At 38.8% G+C, this 12,377-nt stretch overlaps 1 protein-coding gene across 2 annotated transcripts; it reads right to left on the reverse strand.

The window, feature by feature from the left end:
* Positions 1-7,664: 7,664 nt before the first annotated feature.
* Positions 7,665-11,575, reverse strand: LOC137106499 (troponin I, slow skeletal muscle-like). 2 transcript variants are annotated; one of them, XM_067489861.1, is made up of 7 exons: positions 11,431-11,575; positions 10,770-10,808; positions 9,407-9,448; positions 8,838-8,969; positions 8,635-8,724; positions 8,171-8,353; positions 7,665-8,013 (listed from the first exon to the last, which is right to left on the reverse strand). In XM_067489861.1, the coding sequence occupies exons 2-7, from the start codon at positions 10,785-10,787 to the stop codon at positions 7,912-7,914; spliced, it is 567 nt and encodes a 188-aa protein (XP_067345962.1). In that variant the 5' UTR covers positions 10,788-10,808; positions 11,431-11,575; the 3' UTR covers positions 7,665-7,911. The 2 variants fall into 2 exon arrangements, with proteins under 2 accessions (XP_067345962.1, XP_067345963.1); XM_067489862.1 differs by lacking the exons at positions 10,770-10,808; positions 11,431-11,575 and having other exon boundaries at positions 9,315-9,418.
* Positions 11,576-12,377: the final 802 nt, after the last annotated feature.

The raw sequence follows: 12,377 nt of genomic DNA on the forward strand, positions 1-12,377 counted from the left end.
CAGGCCGTTAGCTGCTCTGAATGCAGTGGTGCTCTTATGCCTATGATGTAAATGCTACACTGATGCATTTCCATATACCCTCTGCTACGTTCTTTATCATATCATAACCAAGCGTAAAGCAGACTTTGACATTCCCCTCATTTACCTGTCTCCTGGCGTCAGCCATTTGATTACATGGTTTACCTGCAATGATTCACAGTTGCAGCATTGGTGGGATAAGTTTGGATTTTTTTCTAACGAGAGGGTCAATGATTTGATCCCCACCTCCTCCTGTTCACAACGAGGTGAATCTCAGTCTCAAAGCATGGGGAAAACCCAGCGCCTGAAAAAAGCTTTAGCTGCACCTGTCTGTGTTGAATTTGCCCATGAGGCTAAAAGGAATTATTTAAAACTTTAAAAGAGTTCTGTCGAAACACCTTTGAATAGTTCAGCACACGTTGAATTTTGGGGGGAAATTAAAAGTAAGCTTCTGATTATACCAGGCTTCCTTCATCATTAGAGTTCTTTAGACTGGCTTTTAGGTCTTTGACCAGATGATCCCCTACTGCTTCTATGATATTCAAGTCTGGACTCTGTAGCCAGTGAATCACTGTCAGTTTGTTTTGGTTTTTTTTCATATTAGCTAATTTTTATTCCCAGTTATATTTCACTGCATCAGAAGTGAACTTGGAAACACTTAAAAGATAAACCTGTTCCCAATCAGACACTTTCCAGAGGGAATGGCATGATGAAAAAACATTGTACATTTCAGCATTCATGAGCTCATCTGTGTGGACGATAGCACCAACAGCACTGGCAGAAACACAGCCCCAGACCATAACAGACCCAGATCCAAAGGCTGCAAGCACTTATTATTCCACCTCTCTCCAACAATTCTTCTCACATGTTGTCAATAATTGGACCTGAACATTTCAAACTTTCATTGCTCAAAGGAGTTCGTGACATGTTTTTAATAAAGAAACTTTAAAATAACTGAAGATGGTCTTCATAGCTTTGATAAAGCAACAGATCTAATAGTGGCTCAAGAGTTTCGTACAGTACTGTCTAGAACAGCAATGCTAGAAGAGGACATTTTGTGCCATTCTGTTTTTATTCTCATTTGATTTTTCTCTTTGAAAACCATACTTGTTTTGGCTTTTAAAGAGTTGAAAACCCACAAATAGAATTAATATTTCATATGTACAGGTGCTGGTCAAATAATTAGAATAGCTTCACAAAGTTGATGTATTTCACTAATTCCATTCAAGAAGTGACACTTGTATAATGTTTACATTCATTCTACACAGACCAATATATTTCAAGTGTCTATTTCTTTTATGATTATAACTGACAACTAATGAAAACCCCAAACCAGAAAATTAGAATATTACTTAAGACCAAAACAAAGAAAGGATTTTTAGAAATCTTGGCCAACTGAAAAGTATGAACATGTACAGCACTCAATACTTACCTGTGGCTCCTTTTGCCTGAATTACTGCAGCAATGTGACGTGGAGTCAGTCAGTCTGTGGTTCTGCTCAGGTGTTGTGAGAGCCCAGGTTCCTCTGACAGTCCTTTTTTGTCTTTAGCCCAGTCGAGACGCTTCTGACGCTGTCTGTTGTTCAAGAGCGCGACAGCTGAAACCCATGTGTTGCATCCGTCTGTGTGTACTGGTTGGTCTTTGCAGGTGTTTTGAGTTAATTAGCTGATTAGAGTGTGGAGAAATCGTTTCTTTGTGTTGGTCTTAAGTAATAATCTAATTTTTCCGAGATACTGAATATGGGGTTTTCATTAGTTATAATCATCAAAATTAAAAGAAATAAACACTTGATTAGAAGATATTCTAATTATTTGACCAGCACCTGTGACATTTTTGCAGCAGTTTTTGGGAAGGTGACAGGGTTAAGATGAATAAAAATAACCTTTAAGTGATTAATAAGGGCTTAAAGATTTATTTAACCTATAAATACTGTTAAATTTAACACCATGTTAAATTAGTGTAGTTGTACATTTTTTTAGACCAGTAAGCTGTGAATTTAAAAAAGCAACAACTCTCAATGGTTTATTGAAGCAGTGGTATCAATGTGACACATTTTTGGAATAGAGAAGAAATTTATTTTTAAAAAATGTTTTGGAGCTATTGCCAAAAAGTAGTAGTTTGTAGAAATTTCTACCTACACGGTTGCACCTTTCCAACATCTTCCATTGTGGTAATTTCCAACATACCCGTTAACGATTTATGGAGACAGGCTGTTTGCACTGGTGCTCCAGGGAAACCTGAGGCAACGTAGGATCAACTGAGCAGTTTTTTTTTTCTTTTTCCCTGTATGTCATGTAGTACGTCAGCAACTAGGTTCAGTTTCCACAGAAATAAACAAACCATTGATTTAAAAAAATGCAGTTAAATTAAAATGTAACTAAGCAAATAAAGTTTACATTTGGTTCCATATAAGATCTGATTTCTAGCTTGTATGTGGTTTTAGCCCCTAAGAAAGCTTCCACCTGATTAAAGCAAATGAAATAAATAATAGGTGTATCCTGCTGACCTCTGGAAAGCATTAGTCTCCAAAACCAATACCCATCAGCCTGCCTGCCGTTCTCTTGGCTCAGGGGAGATCAATAATAACAGGAGAGCAAGGGCACAGGCAGCAATTGTAGCATTGTATTGGGGTGAAAACATGTGGATGGTGCAGTAGTGGGATCAACATGCACACTGACTGTATATTTTTGGAAATGAAGACATTAAGCGTTCGGTTTTATGTTGAGCTTTGCTCCTGATTATAAATAAGCAGATGTCTTGATTCTTAAATGGCGAGTAATGAGACACCTGCTTAAGATAAATGAAATCTGTTGTCGAGCAGCACACTGCTGGGCTTTTACCAACAATGCTGAGGAAATTAAATAGTCCATTAAAGAAGTGAGAATATTGTGCCAGCACCCTGCAGCTTATTCCCACATAAACTTCTTTTCCTTTGTGATTCCCCTTATCATGGTTGGGGAGACAAAGGCAGAGCAAAGCACGACGCGTGTGCGTGGGAAGAGGCCCGACCTGCTTTGAACCAATGCTGAAGCTGATGAAACGAGTCTGAAACAGCTTTTAAGTGAGCAAAATGCACTTAAAAAAAAATCTGTTCACTCTTGTTTACAGTATGGGTCATAGCAAAACACAAACTGCTTGAATGTTTGAAGGGTGCAGTGGAGGCTTCCAGTAATTAAAAGCCATCACAGCAGTGTACGGTGCATATAACTGCAGGATCCTGGTCGAGCTGGGGATCACACTTTATGTTTAGTGAACTCTACACTCTCATCTGCTTAATAAAGGTAAAAAAAAAACTGTACTCATTAGTATATTTTCTAATAACATATTTAACCTTTTGAGCCAGAGCGACCCCCAATTCTTATCAGCTGGCCAAACAAAATTGCAAATGAATGCTGATGTTGCTCTGTAGACTTGAGCAGCTGTTTCCGGACTTTTCCCACCACGTGTTTGTCGGAACTCTCTTCATGCTGCTAAAGACAAGTCTCAGCAGGGACACTTTAATCCCACTTTAATGTTATTTGGTTACAGCTTTTAGGCGGCAAAGGCCATGTGCCACATTACATTGCCATTTTCAATGTCTTTCAGGTTTTTCATGTCGTTCTAACATCATACGTGTATTCAAACGTGAAGATGTGCTGGTGCATCACGACCTAATTCTGAATTAATGAAAGTTCAGCTTCAAGCTCATTAGGCAACAGGAGTTGCAGAGAGGCCTTTTAGCTACAGATGGATCAGTAATGAATAACAAAAGTATGTCTTCATCATTTTGCTTCCAATCATTTCTGTCTGCTGCCTGTGAGTGTTTCATTAAGGCTGAAGAGTTAAAGAGTTTCACCCATTGCTCTGAATCAAATTAACACTGTTCAAATGAGGGGGACTCTGTGTGTGTGTGTGTGTGTGTGTGTGTGTCTGTGTCTGTGTCTGTGTCTGTGTCTGTGTTTGTTTATAAGTATGTGTCTCTTCTCTGTTTAAATCCTTGAATCCAACCCTCTAATGCTTTTTTAAAGCTCCTTTTTTGTGTCATTAGCTCCAAATATGGACTAAATCAGAAAAGAAACAGGATTTGCCTCGAGCTCCTTGTTGGTCTCATCACCACAAAAAGCTGTGAACACATACAGTAGCTGGTTTGTGCAGCAGATGCCACAGAAATGAGGCTGTCACAAGAAGGCCCACAGTTTGTAGCTGCAAACGCGCAGTGGAATGTGAGTGTGGTGGAGTAAATAGATGAAAGTCCCGACGTCTCAGAGCATTGAGCATGCAGCGCTGCACGTTCTGGGCTTGCGTGAGAGAACATGGCAGACCCGGGACTGTGTATGTGAACAAACCGAGTCAACTTAGCATGTTTTGCACTAATATTTCTAATCGAGGATGTGTCTGAGAAGAAGTTAGAACATCGGTACAAGTTGTACATGTGCTGTTGATGTGGTGGCTTCTTGTGCACTGATTTGCTAAGCTTAACAGCCAATCAGAGTGGTCTATGGCAATATGCATTTCAGTAATTACCACAAAATATAAACCATCTTTTTTTCTGATTCAGATGATGAAAACTACCCCCGACAGGTGGAGCCAAGCTTTGACATGAAATTAATTTAAAATATGGGGATTACTCATCAGCTGCACCTCAATCTTCCTGCAAAGGCTTTGGATTGTTTCTGGAACTTTCTAAATTATTAGTGTCATTCCACATCAGTAACCTGCCTATCAACCATGTAGCAAAGGTGATTCTCAATCCCACATTGAGCAAAAAGTATGTATCTCAGCCAGTTTACTTCTCTCAGTGTTTCAGTCATATCTGGACACTTTTATCTGATGCCTGTTAAGGGGCCAAGTATTAGCTGGCTGGATTAAAATTAATAAATTATTAACCATTTAATATTGGAATTTTAGTTTCTCCACCTTGTTTAATGCTTTTGGTACTGGAACAAACACAGTATTAGGCTTCGATTGTTATTCAAAGATGACATAAATGACCTTTTATACCAGCAGAAAAACACTAGCAAAAGCACCAGCATGACTCACTGTCCCACCATTTGGCGAGAAACATGACGACATGACGAAGCTTGCTTGCTTCCGCATCATTACAATTTGAGCCCGAAGCTTCCAGCCCAGTGGCCAGTCCTTCTAATCAACAGACCACCCTCTGTTACTGTCAAGTATATTCCAGTAGTGAATTCCCCACCCCCACACAGTCCCTGCAGTAATAAATACACTGTTCATGCTGTGTGTTGAAGATGCCATCAATCACACTTTCTCATCAGGTCGCTCACACACACACACACACACACACACACACACACACCACAAATACTGCTTCAGTCTTTTCTCTGCAGACTAAATTTTCTTCCCCTTTGGGTTATTTCGTGAGTGAAATGAACTGGCACTGCTCAAAGCCACAGTGGTAATTATTTACTGTCAGGCTTCACTTCTTCCTCCTTCTTCTAACAATAATAGGAAATATTGTTTCTTTTTTCCTAAAATAATCCAGAGTTGGTAAAATATGTAGTAAGTATTGAGAGTTTTTTATTTTATTTCTTTCTTATTGTAGTTCTCAAGGTCAATCAGTCCACTTCTTATTGTTAACCTTTCTATGTTTAATCTCATAATAACTCTTGGCATCAGTGTTTTGGGCTCAACCCGATGCATTAATGCAGTTGCAGACAGCCACCCAGTGGCTCCAATGGTGAAGCACAGCGTGACAACAGTTTGCATTTGTTGAGTAATAACTGGTATCAACTGCGTTGGTCTTGGCACATCAAGCCACACTTGCGTTTCATCCAAGCCTTGACCTTTGCTACATTCACCACCATGTGTCAGTGACAAGAAAACACTCTGGATGTCACACCTGGAACATTTGTTCTATGTCAAGGTCGCTCTCTTTAGTGCCCATTTATAGGGACAGAAGGAGACTCGAGGACTGGGTTACAAAGCCTGACTGCCTTAGCAAGTGGGAGAGGAGAGCTTATAAATTAGCTTTTCAGCAAGCGATTGCAGATTGATAGGACAAACTGAGATGAGAAGGCAGAAATTTCACCATTTCATAGCAAATATTAGCTCATTTTGAATTTAATGGCAGAAACACATCTCAACAAAGTTGGAACAGGACGATGTTTACCATTGTGTAGCATCCCCTCCTCCTTTAACAACTGTCTGTAACTGTCTAGGAAGTGAGGAGACCAGTTGCTGCAGTTTTAGGAGAGGAATGTTGTCCCATTCTTGACTGATGCAGGATTCTAGCTGCTCAACAGTCCTGGGCTTTTGTTGCCGGATTTTTCTTTTTATGATGCAGCAAATGTTTTTTATTGGTGAAAGGTCTGGACTGCAGGCAGGCCAGTGCATCACCCGGACTCCTCCTGTGAGGCTGTGCTGTTGTGATGGATGCAGTTTTAGCATTGTCTTGCTGAAATATGCAAGGTCTTCCCTGAGAGAGACGTTGTCTTGTTAGGAGCATATGTTGCTCTTAAACCTCTATGTACTCAGCATAGATGGTGGATTTCCAGATGTTTAAGCTGGCTGTGCCATTGGCACTAATGCACCCCCAAACCATCAGAGATGCAGGCTTTTGAACTGTCCACTAAGCTGGATGGTCCCTCTCCCCTTTAGTCCACAGGACCAGCCGTTCATGATTTCCAAACATAATTTTAAATTTTGATTCATCTGACTACAGAACAGTTTTCCATTTTAATTAAGGTTTGAGCCAGAGAACACAGCAGCATTTGTGGATCCTGTTGAGATATGGTTTCTTCTTTGTATGATACAGCTTTAACTTACATTTGTGGAATAGCACCGTGAGCTGTGATCACAGACAGTGATTTCTGGAAGTGTTCCTGAGCCCATGCAGTGATGTCCAGCAGAGCATGATGCCTGTTTTTAATGTAGTGCTGACTTCATCCAGTTTTGACCTTTGGCCTTGTCCCTTGCTCACAAAGATTCCTCCTGATTCTCTGAATCTCTTGATAATATTATTTACTGTAGATGGTGGGATCTTTATAGTTTGTCACAGATTGGTGAACTTCTGCCCATCTTTACATTGTTACCTTCATTTGTTTTTGATTTGTGGGAAACTTTTCCAGCCTTTTGTTGCTCCTGTTCCATCTTGTTTGTGTTGCTGCCATCAAATTCAAAATGAGTTAATGTTTTCCATAAAATATTAGGATTACTCAGTTTCTATTGTGAATAAAACATAGGTTGATGAGATTTGCAAATCAATGCATTCTGTTCTCATTGTACATATTTTAGCATGATGGGACTATGTCATGCTGACGAGATGTGTGTATGTTTAAACTCACAATTCACACCATAACTAGCCCATGAAGGCATAATATAAACCAACTAAAGTGTGGGTCCACACATCTTTTGTTAGGCTATTGGTGACGTTACTGTCATAAATCAAATAACAAAGCCTGGATGACATTAGTCAGTCAACTCAGTGACACACACACACACACACACATATATACCTATACTTTATGTCTACAAGATCTATTTACATATAATGAGGTAACACTTGTTGAGACCCTTCCATTTTTGAAGCACCATCAGCTAAGCTTCTTTCCATCCCCTAATGTGCCGCAAATAAACCAACGGGCGCCAATGAAATGAAATATGATAACGTCAAGTACGGCTATTAAACATCAAAGACTGAAATATTTCTGCTTGTTCATATCCACTTTAATCCACTTTTGGTAATAAAAAAAATACACTGGCTTCTTCTCATTCTATTTGTTATGTGCTATACGTCATTGCACCAAAGATTCAGCAAATGGAGCCACACAACTCATGAACTGGGGCTTTGAACATGCTTTTGACCTTAATTTTTATAGCTTTCAAACTTTTTAGCCTTCAAACAAATATCTAGACAGCTTCCTTTTTCCTTGCTTTTAATTCATCAGCATCTCACTGGGCTGCACCTCCTGTATCAAACATCTTCTTGCGGCCCTCCATGCCTGACATGGCCTCCACGTTCTTCCGCCAGTCACCCACTTCATTAGTTAGCACCTGGATTTAAAAGTAAAACATCCCTAAGAAAACATGTCTTGTTTCTGAGAATGTGTGTCCACATCCAAACTACCCAACCATTCTCCACACTTGAAAACATCCACATTTTTAATAAGCAATTATATCTACACCAATTGTTTAGTCTGGATTCGGTTACCTTGTCCTGTTTGACGTCCTCCTTCTTCACAGACTTGAGGTTAGCTCTGAGGTCCATCGAGCCCTTATGTTTTGAGCCCAGGAGAGCTCTCATCATCTCATCTGCAGACACCCTCACCTTCCTCAGGGCAGGCTTTTTGAACTTGCCCCCAAGGTCCTGTACCTTTATCTTCAGCTCGTGGATCTGAAACATATGACAGAAAACAAATAGAACCAAAAAGAAAAACTACAGAATGCTCAGTGTCATCGTGCCTTCGGAAAGTTCTTAGGTTTACTGACTAAAGGGTCTAAATATGTTAAAACATCTGTAGTAAAGATTTATTTCTGTCTGGCTGGAATAAAAGTAAAGGTTTTCAATTACAGGCCCAGGTTTTCAAGCCAAGGAAAAAAAAATATTCTGAAATTGTGACTGAACTGTGCAGGATAAAAATAAGAACATGCAGAAAGAGGTTTAGGTACACTTACATCTTTGTTGTGTTTGCTCACTCTGTATTCACAGTCATATCGCTCCTCATCCACAACATCAATTTGTGCATGAAGCTGCTTGCATAGATTCTAAAATATAATAAATTAAAATCATACTTTTTAATATGCACACACATTTCTCACTGTAAACTATAAAAAAGCTTGTTTTCTGTTTTTGTTTTTTTTTATTTTATGATCCTTACTTGCAGCTGCTCTAGTGACAATCCAGACAGTTGCAAAGGGGGTAACTTCTCATTTAAATAGCGCACCTTCTCCTCCTCCCTCTCCCGCCGCTCCTGCTCTAAATCCTCACAGGCTTTTGTGAGGAGAAGCATCTGATTGGATTAAACAGATATCAATCAAAAGAGGCCAGGGAAGTCTGGACATGTGAAAGATCTACAACATTTACATCTACACTGAATGTCAGTATGTGAGTTATAATATGTTTAGTACAGTGTGTCACAATAATGGGTGTAATATGACAATGCTTTCCAACCAGTGATGCTTAGTGTCTTAATAAATATCTTTATATGGAGTCAGCTTTAACACTTGAACACCATCTAGGATATTGTGAAAGACTGAATTAAAGGCATGTAATCGATAAATTGTAGAAATGACTGTTTAAATTAAATGTGTAGCTTTTTGCCATGGTGGTTAGAAGTGCAAATGACCAAACTGACCTTCATGTTAATCATTGCATGAAAACATTGTAGGTTTATAGATTTTATAGGTTTTCAACCGTTGATGTGTCATCTGGTCCCAGTCTACTGACCTTCAGCGAGAGCTTGCGAGAAGCTGAAATCTTTGACTTTGGCTGCAGAAAAAGAGATGTTCATCAGTCCTTGTCAGAACAAAGGTGCAGTTTTCAATTTGCATGTTGTTTCTTTTATTTTGTTTACTGCCGTGTGTGTGTGTGTGTGTGTGTGTGTGTATTTAAACTAACTTTATTTACCCCTGACTTGTTTAATGAATATTAGCGCCTGTTAAGTGAGACTGACTAGATAAATTCTCGTGCAGGCTGAAAGGCAAGAAGAGGTAAGACCTGAGATGGAATGGTGTGCTTGCAAAAACACAAAGGGTATGTCTCATGTCTCATATCTCCTATTGGATCAAATCACCTTCAGATCGAATGACTTTTGTGATCCAAAAGTCATTCCGGCCCTTTATTTTACAGAATGTACCATAGACAACTTATATATAAAACCTATATATTTTTACATTGTTGTTTTTTAACATATTTAATAATACTGTCATAGACAGAGTGCGATGTTGTTAAGCAGTAACCATCATCATTTAGTCACATATGAGACTGAACAGCCCAGTTCAGTACAGTTTGATGTGATAGTTTAGTTTGATTTAACATTTTAACATTGATTTAAGATTTGATTTTTTTTTTTTAAATCAACCATTCATCTACAAAACATTTGGTTATAGAAAGTAACACAAAAAAACATTTCTTTTTGGTCGGGACACAAAAAGGGAAAACCTTCCACTTAAGGTTCTAAAAACATTTATTACCTGATTATATAGCATTTATATTCAAGTTTTATCTAGTTTCTGAGTTGTTTTAAGCCACTATAATAAATATTCCTATATTTTAACCTGATGAATTGTTTAGACTGAATGAACACTCTCGCTGCTCTTCTCCTGATCTGAAAAGTACTTTTGTGCTCATATTCAACTTGAATTTCTGAACCATGGTTATCCACCGTTATAGTCGACATTTCTTTTTATTTTTTCCATTTCCAAAAGCAAAACCAATTCTCCAATTCATCCCCTTACCCCATGACATGCAGAAAATTCAGCTGCATCAACATCTGTCAATAAATGAATTTCTAAACATAACAAAGGGGTCAATTCATTGCTTTTATATTGACAAATAACAAATAACTCATGCCTATTCAACCGGGATGCACAGTATATGATCATTAGTACATGTTTGGAAAGAGCACTTTCTGCAACCACATGTGGGAAGATAATGTGTTATTATTAGGATGAAGTCAAGGGGAAAACTCTCAGGGATGCTGATAACACCTCTGATAAATAACCAGTGTCAGATCTTTGCTATGTGTGTAAGTCAATGTGACCCCTCTCCATGCATGGAGGATTAACACTGTGTAATATAGCCGGCTCACCTTATCTTTGAGATTCATTGCTGGAGGTCTGTCAGGCTCCTGAAACACCAAACAGTGACAAATGAGGGTGCTGATGCTGTAGGCCATCATAATTAGGTTTATGATTAATAGAGGTACCATTTATATTTAAGAGCATATTTGTACTTTCCAGTCTAGAAAAGTCTTTACACAAATATAAATTATTAACGAATCATTTTTTTTAACTGTATGGATGATTTACAGCAAAGCAAACAACCCGAGAGAAACAGAGGTGTGCATTACTGCAGTTTAAGGATAACCTGCCCCCACGATCGAACCACAGTGTACTGTTGTTTGACCCCTGAAGGTGATGCATAGCACACAGTCATCAATATTCTCTGACAAGAGAAGGAGCCAGGCCATGACAAGAAAAAAACCCTCCGCTGAATTCAGCATCAGGTTTTAAAACTACAATAGCTGTATCTGAAAAGAATTGTCATTATTAATGCAAATATTTTGTACCTCTGTTTAACTACTAAAATACTGTCTTTTTTTGATGAATTGTTCTGAAAGCTTATTTCAAATGCTATAATGAAATACCTCTAAAAATACTCATTTATATACTTTACATGAGCTGAAAACAGAAAAAGCAAGTACTTCTGCAAAATGTACTGCACACCTTACATACAGCCACTTGTTTTACCTGGAAATGGATGTCCGAAGAGGCGTAGAGAGTCAGGCAGCAACTGCTGAAGACCGAGGGCAGCTTTTTATGTGGGGGTGGGGTGGCGAGGGCACGGCAAATATAATGTCTGTTCCAAAGAATGTGCTGGCCTGAGACCAAGCATGAAATCTCACCTCCCCTGACTATATGACAACACAAGGGAAGTGTAATAATAAGTCAGGAGCTTTACTTTAATGGTGTTGTCTAGATATTGCCTCTTGTTATGCGATTTAATGCCATAGGTTAGCTTAAAATAGGAGTAGATATGTATGTTATAAATATAACAAGAATTTACTTTTGGAAAAGCTCAACATTTTGACAATATTGTTCATTAACGTACTTGGTATCAGATTAGAGAATGAGTCTCCTCTCATGTCTGTACATTAGATCTGAACCTGGCCCCAACAGCAGGCTAACACAGCTTAGCATAAAAACAAGGGACCTACACACTTACATGCAGCTACAACTCCATGATGGATGATGTACGTATATGTATATGTAAATGTTTATATGTATGTGTAAAAAAGTTTATTCTTACGAAAGCACAAGACTTTCAAGTGGGCGCAGCAGCTGTCTTCCCACATTGAACTGACAGTTGGTACTTTTTCTTTAAACCTCTCTCTACAACTCACTTAAGCCCAAAACACTGTAGCTCTGCAATCATCGCTAGGAGCATCCTAATAATAACCCTGTGACCCTCGCGAAATGATTTCATCGTTGTATGGCATGATAAGAACCTACTGAAACTATGAGGAAGTAGAAGGTCACCTACTACAGAAAATGCCTTACTGAATGGTGTGATTCCTCCCTAATCGCGTGCAGCAACAGAGTTTTAAATTGACATTCATCCCATGTGCGACATGTCATTGCTGCAGTGACTTGTCATATAACAGGTAAAAGTGTTAAGTGACACAGTTGAGGTTAAA

This window comes from Channa argus, chromosome 21, assembly GCF_033026475.1.
Source record: "Channa argus isolate prfri chromosome 21, Channa argus male v1.0, whole genome shotgun sequence".
Taxonomy (NCBI): domain Eukaryota; kingdom Metazoa; phylum Chordata; class Actinopteri; order Anabantiformes; family Channidae; genus Channa; species Channa argus.

Excerpts from the sequence above, each read along its gene's own strand:
- LOC137106499 (XM_067489861.1), bottom strand. Across the intron at positions 8,970-9,406 it reads CTCGCAAGCTCTCGCTGAAG|ATGCTTCTCCTCACAAAAGC; the intron begins GTCAGTAGACTG and ends TAATCCAATCAG. Across the intron at positions 8,354-8,634 it reads TGAGCAAACACAACAAAGAT|ATCCACGAGCTGAAGATAAA; the intron begins GTAAGTGTACCT and ends CATATGTTTCAG.